The 18,006-nt window shown below is 40.4% G+C and overlaps 1 protein-coding gene across 1 annotated transcript in view; it reads right to left on the bottom strand.

Annotated features, from left to right (window-relative positions):
• LOC129701451 (slit homolog 3 protein-like) overlaps nt 1-18,006 on the bottom strand; it is a 561,975-nt gene that overhangs the window by 497,818 nt on the left and 46,151 nt on the right. The window contains exons 2-3 of the mRNA XM_055642634.1: nt 4,796-4,867; nt 3,061-3,132 (exon numbers count right to left, since the gene is read on the bottom strand). Coding sequence (XP_055498609.1) covers nt 3,061-3,132; nt 4,796-4,867 — 144 coding nt within the window. The remainder of the gene's footprint in view (nt 1-3,060; nt 3,133-4,795; nt 4,868-18,006) is intronic.

An 18,006-nucleotide genomic window follows, 5' to 3' on the forward strand; every position in this document is an offset into this window, starting at 1 on the left:
GGAAAATGGAGGAGGACTGGCCAAATTTTGTGCCTTCCATCACAGTGATGAATGCTGTGGTGGATGTTTGTGTTAAATTTTTATTGTGTATTGTGTGTTCTTTATCATTGTACCGCTGCTGCCAAATTCATTTCACTTGCACTTTATGTGCAATGTGACGAATAAAACCATATTGTATTGTATTGTATTGTATTGTAATAATTAAGTGTGTAAGAATGAACTGCAGATGCTGGTTTAAACCGAAGATAGACACAAGAAGCTGGAGTAACTCAGCAGGACATGCAGCATCTCCGGAGAGAAGGAATGGATGATGTTTCGGGTCGAGACCCTTCTTCATTAATAATATAGTATTGATTATGAAGCTGATTATTATCTACAGTTTATTGTGAACACTGCACTATTACCTTTTCCAATATGATTCTAGTGACGGTAAAATGTTGCCATACATCTTCAGTTTTCTACAAAAATTGCTATTTATTATCTTATATATAATCATCCACCCATACTACGTCTGCCACATAGAAATAAAGCAGAACTGCAAAATCAAGTGCATCTCGAGATGATAAGGCCATTAGAAACACGCTGCCGTTATTCACACTTTCAATTATCTGTAAGAGTTTCAGAAGGAATTGAAAGTCCAGGTTTAATTTTGCAATAGGGATCTTTGAATTGATTTTCACAGCCTCTGGATTGTTGACCCTGCGGGATAAGATGCTGCTGTCTCAATGTCCAGTGCCTGATGGAATTCAGTAATTAGATCATTGACCTCTAGTGCTAAGTTGCAAGGCTGTGAGAGGCTTGTTTTGGAAAGCCCAAGATTTAAAAAAAAAGATATTGATGCTGAGAACATATTCACATAATCAAAACAGAACCATCAGAAACTGTAAATCTTGCCCATATCAAGGTAAATATAGGGGCTCAATTATCTACCAATAGCTGATCCATAAGTAGGTCCGTCTCACTATTAAAAATTGGGAAATCAAAAGTACAGGCTTTCCAAAATAGAGAGAGCCTTGTCAAAGTAAGCTTATATTTTCAACGATAATATAAGTCTGGGAGGATTCAGTTATTGAAAATACTTTACTGCTGCATATCATCCCACCGGCTGTTTATAATCTTATATTTAATTTTGAACAACCGGGTCTGGTAGATAGTGGTATCTAAATTTATTAAGTCAAGGCAAAAATGATAAAGAATTAATTAGCAAAGCGATCAGAATCTCTACTTGACTTCTTAAGAGTTTGAGGACTGAGTTTATTTCGAAAGAATAGTTGCAAAAAGTAGATTTATAGCATCACGGAACTCTGAAAGTTATTTGCATTGGGAGAGGCTGGCATACAAAGGAGCCAAGAACTATAAAGCAGAAACACGAATGCAGTGGTTCAGTATGTGCTGCCCACTTCCTTTCTCAATTCCCCACAGCTCTGAATATTTTACCTTGTATGGATCTATCCAATTCCATTTTGTGTATTGAAATTGCCTCTATTTTTATTGTACATATAAGATCAAAACACTTCTGCATGAGAAAGAAATATACCCATGCCTTACCTTATATTTTCTGCCAGTGGGAAAAAAAAACATCTTATTTTATCAGAACATTAAAAGTCATCATCAAATCTTAATCTTTTAAACACAAGAATGTTCTCCACATAATCGAAAACCCACTGTTCCGAATAAATCTCCCTTGCATTCTTAAATCTCCCTTGCATTCTCACTGAAACAAAATTCTCCAAGGCTCCAACTAGTCTCAGATTCCTTAACATCTTTGCTTCTAAGGGAAAGAGCAACAATACTAAAGTATAAAATTACTCACACAAGTTTGATACTAAATTTGGATCATGATCATTCGAGGTGGGGCGGATTTAGCATATGGAGCTCGCAACCACAGGGAATGTTTTGGATAATTTTGATGCACTTTAATTTGTACAGCCATTGATTACCATGAATTACCAAAGCCACTTTCATAATGACAAGTCCACAATGTGCATGTATTAAGAAAAGATTACAATTGCCTTTCCAACATGAGGAATAGAAATGGAAATATCTTAATCAACCAGAAGGAAAAACTACACTGGAATTCTCATAACAGAAGAGTTTTAAGCATTTTAGTCTCCCTTAGTGCCCCATTCATAGTGGTTCTGCCATTAGATGGGGGTCACTGAATCTCTATTGTACACCAATGTGGACTTGGAACTTCAATTTAAAAAGAAGTGGGTAATTTCCAGAAAGTATTGCCTGCGTTCAGCAATAGAAAGTTTACTCAGTACAACAACCAATATGAGACCACAATCTCAGGTATCAAGAGCAGACCATTTTTTTTTCAAGAATACACTCGCATGTTCCTCGTTCACTTTGAACAATGATCACTTTTGTTGTGTAACTCTTCCAATGTCAGCGTTCCGTGAACAACAAAGATGTGAAATAAAAGAAAGAGATTCCATTCTGACAACTCAACCTGTTTATAATTTAAATCATGCTTCGACTTGATTACAAGATCTGATCATAGAAGAATTTTAAACAGACTTACAGCACAACTTTCATTTAAGAACAATTTGGCACCTAGCTTGAAGTTTGGGTATATTTTCCAACAAACATCACAGAAAAACATTGAAAACACACTGACCAGTGAAAACCAGTCAGCAAACAGGTCAGAGGAAGAACTAGATTACACGGCGAGATAGTGTCAAAGGGACATGAAACAGTAGCATCGAGAGAAAGTCACAGAGACTAACGTAGCAGGGAGGTGTGGAAACACACTGAAGATTCACACTGTCCTGTGGAGTAGCAATACGAATAAAGTCAACCACACAAGGAGAAGGGGAATCCGAGGACGGGATAGCAGAGCCAAGAGAAGGTCTGTGATGGTTCTGGGATTGTTCTGATGTGGGAGCGATTAACTGGTAATCACCACCTCACACTTCGTTCCCAAGACATTCAGCAGCATCTCTGGCCTCCTTCCCTACCTCAGCACTGAATGCTGTACACCATGCAAGAAGCAACATATGCAATGCAGTATGCACCAAGGGCAATTCATCAGCAAGGATGTGCAAAGTAACTCACAGTCTTTCCAACTGCTTCAGATCCTGAAAGGATCCTCTTTCAATTATGATGATCTGGTTCTCTTCAAGATGCCTGCAGCAAAATAAATGAAATAATTAGATTTTTATTTATTTCCTTCTGAAGGATGACATAATCCAACATTTACTTAATTAATATAATTGTCCTGTATGACTGCTATGTACCTAGTATAACACCTAAACCAGAACCATACCAAAGGGTCTCAGCATGCTGGAAACAATATGGCAATGGTACAAATTTCCTTTAAACTTTCCCTCTCTCACCTTAAAGCTATGCCTTAATACTAATTTCACATTTCCATCCTGAGGAAAAGACTTTGGTAATCTACCCTACCCATTCCCCTTATAATTTCATATATTTCCATTGTTACCTCTCCGCTTCTCACACTCCAGAGAGAGCAAACCAAGTTTATTCAACTTCTCCTTGCAGCTAATATTCTCTAATCCCGATGAACCTTCCTCTATATCATCTCCAAAACCTTTCCATCTTTCCTGTAATGTAACCCAAACTTGACACAATATTCCAAATATGGTGGTTCCCACATACAACAATGAAACATTACAGCACAGGAAAGGGCCCTTCAGCCCACAATGTTCATGCCGAACATGATGCCAAGTTAAACAAATGTCCTCTGCCTGTACGTGATCTATATCCCCATCCTCCATTCTGCATTCCAGGCTAAAAGCCTCCTACATGCTGCTATGCTTTCCGCCTCCACCGCCACCCCTGGCAGCACTTTCCAGACACCCACCACTCTGTGTGAAATACGTCCCCATATGACCTAAAAGCTATGCCCTCTAGTCATGAACAGTCTGGATACAAAAGTTATAAGTAAGCAAAAGAGCAGATTTTAAATTCTCTCTCTGTTCTCCTGCCATCTCACTCTGCCTCCAGATGTAGCCTGATGTCTACGCCCAGCATGCTCTCTTATTAAATCTTATTTAAATTCCTTGGGTGGGTGAAAAAGATTTCTCCCTAGGCATTTGCCATAATTCATCCTTTAATGAAATGAAAATTGTCAGCAATGCCATGTTTCTATACCCCAATGATGAAAGTAGGCTACTTTTTTGTCACATTTATGGGTAACTATAGGTTTTTACATAAAATCCCGCAGTGCGTCACTGCTCAGGAACCCTGCCATTTGCCATATACTTTCCTCTTGCATTTGACTTCCCAAAGTGCAAAGCCTCACACTTCTCCCATTTAAACTCCATTTGCCATTTTTCTGCCAATTTCCATCCTTTCTATATTCTGCTAGATCCTTTGACAATCTTCCTCACTCTCCACTTTGCCTTTCTATATTTTCATCTAAATCTATCTATCTATCTATATACATATATACATATATATATATATGTATACACACACTCACATATATAAATTTAGATGAAGAACTCAAAGGATCGAGCAGCATCTGTGGTGAGGCAGTAAAGGAATCATCAATGTTTGGGTCCTGCATCAGGACTGAGAGTGGAGAGGAAAGATTTCCAGCAGTAATAGGAGAGGGGCAAGGGTGAGAAAACAGCAAATGGGTGATACGTAGAACGAGGAGTGGAAGAGGATGACGGTAGAAAGAGCCAGGCCCAAGGTTGGACCCTATGATTCGTACGAGCATAAAAATTGGGAGCAAATAGGAAATAACTGGCAGCAGGATTTTGAGCTCCAGCAGTTCCAAGAGACAGGGTGTGGGATCAAACTCCAGCTAGATTTCACTTACAAAACTCTGAGATTCTTCAGCCCAACAAAATCAGTCTTGGATACACGTGTGATGTTGTTCTTGTCCAGGTCACTGCAACAAAATAATAACTTTGTTAAAATATAGGCATATTCTCTTAAAGAGGCATCACCAACATGATTTAGCATTTCTAAACAAAGAAAATATTTCCAAATACAGACATATTACATAAAATGCATCACTATGGTGAGGCAGATGGGCCATGATGGTTGCTCTCACCTTGCAAAACAACAAACTATTTGCCAGATGAATTTTTGTAAAGTCTTAGAAGTTTAGGGGTAACATGAGGGGGAACTTCTTTACTCAGAGAGTAGTAGCTGTGTGGAATGAGCTTCCAGTGGAAGTGGTGGAGGCAGGTTCGATTTTATCATTTAAAAATAAATTGGATAGGTATATGGATAGGAAAGGAATGGAGGGTAATGGTCTGAGTGCTGGTAGATGGGACTAGGTGAAAATAATTGTTCGGCACGGACTTGTAGGGCCGAGAAGGCCTGTTTCCGTGCTGTAATTGTTATATGGTTATATGGTTTAGCTCTTGAAATATGCATTAATTGTGCATCCCATGGTGAGAACCACAGCAATATATGAATATGTTTCACTGATCTTCTACCAGAATCAATGTAATTAACAAAAAATATTAAACCATTAAGTGTGTAATGCTTCATAAAGAACAAACAGCGATTGAATGTGCTTATGACTGCACAATCAATCCCGAGGAGCAGTCAGTCTTTGCTTCAGGTTATGAATTAAAATTGAATTACAGTCAGGCCACTGGCTCTAATCCATTCATTACTCACAAGTGAAGATATGTTTTTACTTTAGTTTAGTTTATTGTCACATGTACCGAGGTTCAGTGAAAAGTTTTTGTTGCGTGTTTATCAGTCAGGTTTGTTTGAGATTGTTGCTCCTTTATTTATGAAAAGAAATAGAGATAATAAATAAAATAGTAGGTTGATGAGCGTCACATCAGTGGAAAGGATTTTGGAGAGGATTTTTAGAGATCGGATTTATTTGCATTTGGGAAAAAAACAGGCTAATTATGGACAATGAACATGGCTTTATGCAGGGCAAGTAATACCTTACTAACCTGATTGAGATTTTGAGGAGACGGCAAAGGTGATTGAGTTAGGCCACCACATATTGCCTACATGCACTTTAATGAGGCATTGAACAAGGTCCCTAATGTTCGGCTAATCCAGAAGATTTATATGCCTGGGAACCATGACGACTAGATAGTTTGGAATTAACCTTACTGATCCATAGAAGGCAGAGAGTAGTGGTGGAAGGGCATCATTCTGACTGGAGCTTTGCGATCAATGGCGTTCTGCGGGGCTGAAGAACACTGTCAAAGGATACAGCAGGCTACAGATCAATTAGGAATATAGCAGATGGAGTTTAATCAGGGCAACTATGAGGTCTTGCACTTTGGGAGGTAAAATGTATGGGGAAAGTGTATGGATCAACGCAATAGTGGTGATGTGGGGAGAAATCTTGGGAGTCCAAGTCCATTGCTCCCTAAAAATAGCAACACCGGCAGATAGTGGTAAAAAAAAAAAGTGCATGTTATGCTTGCCTTCATTGGTTTGGGAATTGGGCATAAAAGTCAGGAAGTCATTTTGCATCTTCATAGAAATTTGGTTAGACCACATTTTGTGTGCAGAGTGTTGTGTGCAGATGTTGATGGCCCCACTACAGGAAGGATGTGAAAGGTTTGAAAAGGATGCAGAAGAGGTTTACCAAAATGCTGTCTAGATTAGAGGGTATGAGTTATAAGGAGAGGTTGGATACACTTGGATTGTTTTCCTTGGAGCTGGAGGCTGACAGGAGAACCAAATAAAAGTTCACAAAATTATGAGAGCATTTTTTGTATTAGTATTAGCATTGGTTTATTATTACATGCACCGAAATAAAGTGAAAAACGTTGTTTTCGATGCTATTCAAGTAAATCATCCACACAGGAATACATTCACGTTGTGCAGAATATAGTGTTACTGCTGCAGAGAAAATAAAGATAAAAGAAAGGGTGCAATGACTGCAACACGATAGATCGGAGGTTCCCAACCTTTTTCGTCCCGTTTACCCCTGGCATCTTTAATAGCACATAACAATGTTATTTCACTTATTCATGAACAACTAATGATGAAATACCAGAAACAAACACAGTCAGTCAATGAGAAAAAATACGTACAATTCCAGAATCAACAAATTTAATATCTGGGGTAGGCGAAATTTACCATCTGGGGGAACCCTTGCAATAGATGATAGCAAGCAGTGAAGAAAGATAATGGAATGTTGGCCTTCATAGCAAGAGGATTTCAGTATAGGAGTAGAGAGGTTCTTCTGCAGTTGTATAGGGCTCTGGTGAGACCACATCTGGAGTATTGTATACACTTTTGGTTTCCTAATTTGAGGAAGGACATCCTTATGATTGAGGCAGTGCAGCGTAGGTTCACGAGATTGATCCCTGGGATGGCGGGACTGTCATATGAGGAAAGATTGAAAAGACTAGGCTTGTATTCACTAGAGTTTAGAAGGATGAAGGGGATCTTATAGAAACATATAAAATCATAAAAGGACTGGACAAGCTAGATGCAGGAAAAATATTCCCAATGTTGGGCGAGTCCAGAACCAGGGGCCACAGTCTTAGAATAAAAGGGAGGTCATTTACGACTCAGGTGAGAAAAAACTTTTTCTCCCAGAGAGTTGTGAATTTATGGAATTCCCTGCCACAGAGGGTAGTGGAGGCCAAATCACTGGATGGATTTAAGAGAGAGTTAGATAGAGCTCTAGGGGCTAGTGGAATCAAGGGATATGGGGAGAAGGCAGGCACGGGTTATTGATAGGGGACGATCAGCCATGATCACTGAATGGCCTCCTCCTGCACCTATTTTCTATGTTTCTATGAAGGTTTGGGATATATCCATAAGGGGTTGGACAGGCTAGATGCAGGAAGATTGTTCCCGATGTTAGGGAAGTCCAGGACAAGGGGTCACAGCTTAAGGATAAAGGGGAATTCCTTTAAAACCGAGATGAGAAGAACTTTTTTCACACGGAGAGTGGTGAGTCTCTGGAACTCTCTGCCACAGAGGGTAGTTGAGGCCAGTTCATTGGCTATATTTAAGATGGAGTTAGATGTGGCCCTTGTGGCTAAGGGGGTCAGGGGGTATGGAGAGAAGGCAGGTACGGGATACTGAGTTGGATGAGCAGCCATGATCATATTGAATGGCGGTGCAGGCTCGAAGGGCCGAATGGCCTACTCCTGCACCTAATTTCTATGTTTCTATGTTTCTATCCTAAAATTAAGCAGAAGGGATTAGTTTAATTTGACATCATCGTTGACAGAGTCATCGAGAAGCGAAGGTATTTTTTCCGTGCTGTATTGTTCTATGTTTATGTGATATGCAATGAATCAGTTTAGCAGATTTAAGTATTCAGCTAAGTTCTTGAGCTCACTCTCGTTTCACTGCAGCCCCTTTTGTGTTTGCATCCATGATTTCCAAGGCATAATCCTCATGCTTTACTGTGTTGCATACCTCCACCCTCCTACCATTGTTTGAGGGAATGACGATCCTTTGCCATCATGGCATGACTGTGCTTGGAAATTTATTTATTATTTATTCCCTCCACATTTCCATCAATTGCCCCTCACATACCACCACCTCCACCACAGCACTCATCTATTCACTGAGGGCAATTAAAGTGGTGAATCAACCTTCACATCTCTGCAAACCACATAGCCAGCAGCCGATGGCTGCCTTACACAATCTTCACATTAAAAAAAGGCAAGTTTCTTAAAACTAAAGATAGACGCAAAATGCTGCAGCAACTCAGCATCTTCGGAGGAAAGGAATGGGTGACGTTTCGGGTCGAGACCCTTCTTCAGACTAATGTCTCGGCAGCCTTGATGGAAGGCTGCTACTTTGAGTGGGGAATAATATTGTCTCTCCTAGAGAAGGGCCATAAATGGCTGAGGTGGCAAACATCTGGAGCCATAGAAGTATACAGCACTGAAATCAATCATTCAAGCCACACTGACCATCAGTTATCCATTTACACTAATTTCATTTTATTCCCACCACATTTCCGTCAATGGCCCCCAAATACCACAGCACTCATTTACACAATGGGGGGCAATTTAAAATGGTGAATTAACCAACCAACCTTCACATCCCTGGCAAACCACACAACCAGCGGCAGAGGTCAGTTATCTTGGCTGCATCTTACACAATCTTATTCATTAACATTTGAATTAATTTACATTGGCTAATGAGATTTAAATTATTTTTTAAGGGGTTATCTATGATGCAGGAAAAACATTGCAATTTTTTTCACGAGTTGCACACAAAGGCAAAATTGCAAAGAGTAATGTTGGCTTTTCAAAAGAGGCAGTAATTTGCAAATGTCAGCAGGCATATTCTTTTGGGAGCAAAGAAGAAATATGCCTAAACGCTTTAAAATAATTTTTAACACTGGTTGATGGTTCTTTACCTATCACACCAGAGCTATGTGAGGCACAATCCTAATACTTGGTCTGATTCAGCTTGGAGAAAATCTCTGCAGATTGGCCACCATTGTTTTGGCCACATGCCATAATTCCCTACGCTATTTCCTTCTTCAGATTACCACCTTGGGGAGAAAAAAAGAGGGGGGGAGACAGAGAGAGAGAGAGAGAGAGGGAGAGAGAGAGAGAGGGGGGGGGAGAGAGAGAAGAGGAGAGGAGAGGGGGAGAGAGAGGAGGGAAAGAGAGAGAGAGAAGAGGGGAGGAGAGAGAGAGAGAGAGATGACACAAGTGAATGGTGTGGAAGTGAGATGGTGTCACTCGGTGATACCAAAAAATGGCAATTGAAACCCACTTTTGTTGAACTGAACTGAACGTCAATAAATTAAGTTTTTTTATTAATAGAACATAGAACAAAGGCCAGTACAGCACGGGAACAGGCCCTTCAGCCCACAATCCTTTCTGTATTGGGATGAGCAGAGTTGCACACGATCAACATAACCAAAGTCGTATAAAGCTGCATCCTGACTTCCCAACGCTAATACTCAATACACCTGAATAATGAAGGCAAGCATGCCATGGTTCTTAATTAAAATATAAATTAAATTGTGTTCCAGTTGTTTCACAATGCCTCCAATTACCTGGGGTATTTGAAAACAGTGGTTCAACCTCCTGATAACACAAGCGTTGATAATGCCACAAGTGCATTCCATGGGCTAGGCCTAGTTGCTGCTTGCAGCCTGTTGCCCTTCAACCCATGTGTTCAAGAAGGAACTGCAGATGCTGGAAGATCGAAGGTACACAAAATTGCTGTAGAAACTCAGCGGGTGCAGCAGCATCTATGGAGCGAAGAAAATAGGCGACATTTCGGGCCGACTGAAGAAGGGTTTCGGCCCGAAACGTCACCCATTTTCTTCGCTCCATAGTTGCTGCTGCACCCGCTGAGTTTCTCCAGCAATTTTGTGGCCCTTCAACCCATGACAGCAATGGAAAGGCTCAGATTTGTTGGCACTAGGTGGCTGCGAAACAAAGTGTAGCCCCAGGGCTCAGAGATGGGAGCCATTACTGTCCAGCCTATTAAATGGATATGGACTTATAGGGCTCCATTTGCTTTCCAAAGAAGAGCAAGGCAATATGGTTCTCTCAATGTACCATTATAAAATCATTATCACGTTGCTCTTTTGAAAGTTTGCAGTGTGTAAATTAGCTGTCACATTTCTCACATTACAGAAGAGACTGCACTTCAAAAATACTTAGTGAGCTGTAAAGTGCTTTGGGATTTCTTGAGGTCATAGTGTGTCTCTAGAAATGCAAGCACTTGCTTCCCTGCTGCTCATTTCTGTTTGAATCATGTTCTCTGCTGAAGCAAGTACTCCGTGCACTTTGCTGAGCTGTGGAAAATCGATTACATGGATCCCAGGCTGCACGCCGTATCCCCATCCCACCAGTGTCTCAGTAACTCCTAACCTGAGGATTATTTCAACAGATGGGCAGGGAACACTTTGAAACTTTAGCATGCAGAACCAACCTTTTGAAATACGGCATTCCTGATTAACCGCAGTGATCAATGTAATTACGAGACTTTTTCTCTCTCTCCTGTGCTCAGGTCATCTGCATTCAGCATTTCAATCTGGGTGATTCACACTTCAAATATTCTCCAAGTATAAACAATGACATTATTATCATTTGTGTGTGTATATATGAGATCGCTGAGTGAAACATTTTGCAGTTAATATTTTCTGAATTGCACTCCCTTACATCCTAAGGAAGGCAGACAGGGACAAGAAGCATCGAGGTATTAATGAGCAAGAGGTAACAACTAGATGGTGAATAAAGAAATCAGCCAGAAGCAGAGAAAATTATGGTTTCAAATGTAATTCATTGCTGAAATTGTGACGGATTTGGAGTTAGCATTTTTATTATTTTTGTATAATTATTTAAGGTCAGTTGATAGGCAGAGGTAGTTTTGCTTGCGTTAACTTATTCTTTTGTTAACAACACTGCTTTAAAATGCAAAATCTGGTATACCGTATCCACCCATCACCCCCCCCCCCCCTCACATGTCCCATTTATGGATAAACAAGAACTGTCACATTCAACAAAAAGTGCCTCTTCACGATTTTGTACCCTTTTTAAAACCCTTCAAATTACTTTAGTTTGTTGCCTTTGATTACAGATTGCAATTACAATCAATGCAATAAACCAGGATCAGTAAAAGTCACAGTTGGAAAAGACTGCCCCATTTCTATCATTGTTTATGATTGTTTTAGATTTTGATGACATGAAAATACTTCAAAGGGAAATGGCACCAGGTGACATAGTAGATCTCATCATCACACCAAACAGGAAAATTATAGGTTACCAATAAACAAACAGCTTATCCTTTAACTTCAAGACTACACATGGATAAAGCTCAGTGGAAAACATTCTGTTCCAAGGATTCCTTGCAAGAAATCCAATACTGATAACTTATCCAGAGGAAAAAATGCAAAGGCATAGAGACATGGAACCCCAAGGTTCAATTCCAAATCAATAATACAGTATCAGCTCTTTCAGAGTAGTAGACTTTAGAGTTTGGGTCAATGCTGTATAGCAAGAAGGAGACATGAAAATCAATTAAAGTTTCTTATTTCACCTCAGGGTAAATTTTAAATTGCCTCCTGAATGGAATAGTTGTTCATGGAGACTGCCCTTCCCACAATCAAAGGGATCTACAGGAAGTGCTGCCTCAAGAAGGCATCTCATAGCACTGGAGACCTACACCACTGCCACCTCTCATCTTGCTGTTAACATCATGAAGAAGATACAGGAGCTTGTGAACTATTAACTCCAGTTCAAAAAAATGCTTCCTCCCATCAACTTTCTGGTTCTTGATCCACCCTGCACAATCCTAACCAGCGACCAATCTTGACCACCTCAACCCTACCTAACCACTGTGTGCTTTGGACTACTATGCTTGTTCTTGATACCTTGGCTTTCCCGTTATCATGGTTTAGGTATATTACAATAACTGATCACTTATTGTATGCTTATTGTTGGTGTTGTGTCTAAAATTCCTGTAAAGCTGCAGCAAGTAAGAATTTCAGGGTTCCACTTCATATTCAGTCTAGAAGACATATATATATACTTGACTCAATGCTCAAAGCTCACACATGTGAAAAGGACACTTGGCAGGCTGGTGACTGAGGGGAATGAGCTGATGTTGCAATGCAAACCTCCCAGCCAGAGGTGATAGAAACATAGAAACATAGAAAATAGGTGCAGTAGGCCATTCGGCCCTTCGAGCCTGCACTGCCATTCAATATGATCATGGCTGATCATTCAACTCAGTATCTTGTACCTGCCTTCTCTCCATACCCCCTGATCCCTTCAGCCACAAGGGCCACATCTAACTCCCTCTTAAATATAGCCAATGAACTGGCCTCAACTACCTTCTGCGGGAGAGAATTCCAGAGATTCACCACTCTGTGTGAAAAATGTTTTCCTCATTTCGGTCCTAAAAGATTTCCCCCTTATCCTTAAACTGTGACCCCTTGTTCTGGACTTCCCCAACATCGGGAACAATCTTCCTGCATCTAGCCTGTCCAATCCCTTAAGAATTTTGTAAGTTTCTATAAGATCCCCCCTCAATCTTCTAAATTCTAACGAGTACAAACCGAGTCTATCCAGTCTTTGTTCATATAAAAGTCCTGACCTCCCAGGAATCCTCAGGTGAACCTTCTCTGTACTCCCTCTATGGCAAGAATGTCTTTCCTCAGATTAGGAGACCAAAACTGTACGCAATACTCCAGGTGTGGTCTCACCAAGACCATGTACAACTGCAGTAGAACCTCCCTGCTCGTATACTGAAATCCTTTTGCTATGAATGCTAACATACCATTCGCCTTCTTCACTGCCTGCTGCACCTGCATGCCTACTTTTAATTACTGGTGTACCATGACACCCAGGTCTCGTTGCATCTCCCCCTTTCCTAATCAGCCACCATTCAGATAATAATCTACTTTCATGTTTTTGCAATCAAAGTGGATAACCTCACATTTATCCATATAATACTGCATCTGCCATGCATTTGCCCACTCACCCAGCCTATCCAAGCCACCTTGCAGCCTCCTAGCATCCTCCTCACAGCTAACACTGTCCCCCAGCTTCGTGTCATCCGCAAACTTGGAGATGTTGCATTCAATTCCCTCGTCCAAATCATTAATATATTTCATAAATAGCTGGGGTCCCAGAACTGAGCCTTGCGGTACCCCACTAGTCACTGCCTGCCATTGTGAAAATAACCTGTTTACTCCTACTCTTTGCTTCCTGTCTGCCAGCCAGTTCTCTATCCACATCAATACTGAACCCCCAATACCATGTTCTTTAAGTTTGTATACTAATCTCTTATGTGGGACCTTGTCGAAAGCCTTCTGAAAGTCCAGATATAACACATCCACTGGTTCTCCCTTATCCACTCTACTAGTTACATCCTCAAAAAATTCTATAAGATTCATCAGACATGATTTACCCTTCATAAATCCATGCTGACTTTGTCCAATGATTTCACCACTTTCCAAATGTGCTGTTATCCCATCTTTAATAACTGATTCTAGCAGTTTCCCCACTACCGACGTTAGACTAACTGGTCTGTAATTCCCCGTTTTCTATCTCCCTCCCTTTTTAAAAAGTGGTGTTACATTGGCTACCCTCCAATCCTCAGGAACTACTCCAGAATCTAAAGAGTTTTGAAAAAATTATCACTAATGCATCCACTATTTCTGGGGCTACTTCCTTAATTACTCTGGGATGCTGCCTATCTGGCCCTGGGGATTTATCGGCCTTTAATCCATTCAATTTACCTAACATCACTTCCCGGCTAACTTGGATTTCACTCAGTTCCTCCATCTCATTTGACCCCCGGTCCCCTGTTATTTCCGGCAGATTATTTATGTCTTCCTTAGTGAAGACAGACCAAAGTAGTTATTCAATTGGTCTGCCATGTCCTTGTTCCCCATGATCAATTCACCCATTTCTGACTGCAAGGGACCTACATTTGTTTAAACTAGTCTTTTTCTCTTCACATATCTATAAAAGCTTTTGCAGTCAGTTTTTATGTTCCCTGCCAGTTTTCTTTCATAATCTATTTTCCCTTTCCTAATTAAGCCCTTTGTCCTCCTCTGCTGGTCTCTAAATTTCTCCCAGTCCTCTGGTAGGCTGCTTTTTCTGGCTAATTTGTACACTTCAACATTTGTTTTGATACTATCCCTGATTTCCCTTGTTATCCACGGATGCACTACCTTCCCTGATTTATTTTTTTGCCAAACTGGGATGAACAATTGTTGTAGTTCATCCATGCAGTCTTTAAATGCCTTCCATTGCATATCCACCGTCAACCCATTAAGAATCAATCGCCAGTCTATCTTGGCCAATTCACGTCTCATACCCTCAAAGTTACCTTTCTTTAAGTTCAGGACCCTTGTTTCTGAATTAACGATGTCACGCTCCATCCTAATGAAGAACTCAACCATATTATGGTCACTCTTGCCCAAGGGGCCACGCACAACAAGACTGCTAACTAACCCTTCCTCATTACTCAATACCCAGTCTAGAATAGCCTGCTCTCTCGTTGGTTCCTCTACATGTTGGTTTAGAAAACGATCCCGCATACATTCCAAGAAATCCTCTTCCTCAGCACCCTTGCTAATTTGATTCACCCAATCTATATGTAGATTGAAGTCACCCATTATAACTGTTTTACCTTTGTTGCACGCATTTCTAATTTCCTGTTTGATGCCATCCCCAACTCCACTACTACTGTTAGGTGGCCTGTACACAACTGCCACTAGCATTTTCTGCCCCTTAGTGTTTCGCAGCTCTACCCATATCGATTCCACATCCTCAAAGCTAATGTCCTTCCTTTCTATTGCGTCAATCTGCTCTCTAACCAGCAACGCTACCCCACCTCCTTTCCCCTTCTGTCTATCCCTCCTGAATATTGAATATCACTGGATGTTTAGCTCCCAGCCTTGGTCACCCTGGAGCCATGTCTCTGTGATCCCAACTATATCAGTCATTAATAGCTATCTGCACATTCAACTCATCCACCTTATTACGAATGCTCCTTGCGTTGAGACACAAAGCCTTCAGGCTTGTTTTTACAACACTCTTACCCCTTATACTATTATGCTGAAAAGTGGCCCTTTTTGATTTTTGCCCTGGATTTGCCGGCCTGCCACTTTTACTTTTCACCTTGCTACCTATTGCATCTAACCTCATTTTACACCCCTCTGTCTCTACACTCACACATTTAAGAAACCCTTTCCCTTTAACTCCATCCTTCACTATCCCATTCAACACCCCACCCCCCTTATTCAGTTTAAAACCACCCGTGTAGCAATGGTAAACCTGCCTGCCAGAATGCTGGTCCCACACCTGTTAAGATGCAATCCATCCCTTTTGTACTGTTCCCCCTTACCCCAAAACAGATCCCAGTGATCTAAGAATCTAAATCCCTGCCCCGTGCACCAGTTCCTCAGCCACACGTTCAGGTCCCGTATCTCCCTGTTCCTGGTCTCGCCAGCACGAGGAACTGGAAGCAAACCGGAGATAACAACCCTGGAGGTCCTGCTTTTCAGCATTTTTCCGAGCTCTCTAAAGTCATGCTGCAGAATATTCATCCCCTTCTTTCCGACATCTTTTGTGCCGACAGAAAAGGAGAAAATTTGGATCCACCAATCATGGAGTAAGTGCATTTTTTAATTGCATAAAGCAAATGTTTTCATTAAAATGGAATTGCATTTGAAAATGCAAATGCAGTCTTATGTTGTCATTCTATAATTTTAATTAAAGCAGCACTCCACAAATCATCATCATCACAAATTTATTTGTTTGATCTTAAGAACAAACATTTTCCAAACGCTCTGAGTAGTGCTGTGCTGTGGAATTAATCATGATTTTATACACTCAGTCTGTGTCTTTCCTCACCTGATAGCATTGTATCTCATAAGCCAAGACTATCTTTCAGGCTTAGCAATTTAAACCTAAAATTGCCCTGGATTTGACTCTTTTCAATGCCTCACTGTGTTCCACTAGCCATAGTGAACGTGAACAGACACATGTTCAACTGTTGCTTCACTGATACTGCTCACACCTGCAACAATTTGTAAGTATGTACAACTTTCAACCTAGAAAATATCTCAAAGTCAGATGTAATCAGATTCTAAAATTGGTCATCAAGTCAAAGACGAATAATACCAGATAAGGCCAAAGGTTTGGTCAACGAGAGCAAACTTTGAAAAGGAACTTAATTGAAGTTAGAAAACCTGAACGGTTTAGTCAGACATTAGTTTTTACAACAGAAGCTGAAGTGATTAAGAATCTAGAGTTGGAGGAGAGAATTATTTGGGAGAATTATTGTTGAGCTTGTGTACTTTGCAGAGATAGTGAAAGACTATAAAAGGATTTAAACAAAATTTGTAATGAAAATTGCTGGGTGGGTCAGCTTTGGTGTTGGAACAGGAAATGGGTAGTACCGTTTTTAATAAACAAAGTTGTCCAGAACATTATAACTGGCAGATATGGGCATTCTGCCAATAGAATTACACAAGTAAAATGTCTATATAACATTGAGGGAGGTGAGCAAATTTTAAACAGTATATATGTTACATAGTAACTTTGTGAAACACAACAATTTGATGTTAAATAAATATAATCAGAACATCAACATAAATGTTTGGGCAAGACTTTGTCTCACTATCATGAGCAGAGTATGTATGTCTTCAGCAAGGTGATATTAGAAAAGAAGACAGTGAATTTGAAAACATAACCTGGTGCACTGAGCACTCTGGGGTAGATAGATGCACAAATGTCACAGAACATGGCGTAAGGAAATAGGCCCTTCGACCCACTGAGTCTGCATCAACCATCTGTTCACACCGATTCTGTATCTATCCTGATTTATTTGTTTTTTGTTGTTTTTTTTACTAGATTCTTACAATGGTTAAATGTGAACACCAATCACGGTGACTGAATGCCTTGTGGACTAATCTTTTAGCGGAAGGAGCTCAGGAAGTAAAGATTGATCGGAAGAACGTATAAGTCATCATCATCAATATATTGGGAGGAATTTATAGGGCAACATGCAGAAGGAACCACAATTGCAACAATGTAGATCCCAAGGCAATTCACAGCCGGCCAAGACCACTACCTGATACATGGAAGATTAAGGTAGCAGGTTTATCATGGAGTGCTAGAAACTGCAGAGTGAATTGGTGGCACCACTGGTTTGGAGCCCAAGTCAGATTAAGCTGTCCATCCTTGTGTGAAATAGAAGGTAAACCCTGATTAAATCATGGACAAGGAACAATGTTCTATATCCAAGCCACAAGATCTATATCCTGAATGGAATTAAGCCAAAGTCTACCAATTGTGGACATTTCTCATATTCTGCCCAGTTAAATATGGATAAGGAGAGCCAATACTATCTAATAATTATTCACACAAGAAGCTACCTTGTCGCATGAATTCATTACCCAGACTATTTCTAGCCATGAGAGTCTAGATGTTAAGATTCACCAATAAAATCAAAACTATACCTTAACTGCAACATCAACAAAGACGAAATGCTCTTAATATTGGAAAGTGTATTCAGATAGCTTTGTCATAATGCAAAGTGTCAGATTAGCAAGAAAGGGGTAAATTGTTTGGACACTTT

The sequence above is a fragment of the Leucoraja erinacea genome, chromosome 11 (assembly GCF_028641065.1).
Source record: "Leucoraja erinacea ecotype New England chromosome 11, Leri_hhj_1, whole genome shotgun sequence".
Taxonomy (NCBI): Eukaryota; Metazoa; Chordata; class Chondrichthyes; order Rajiformes; family Rajidae; genus Leucoraja; species Leucoraja erinaceus.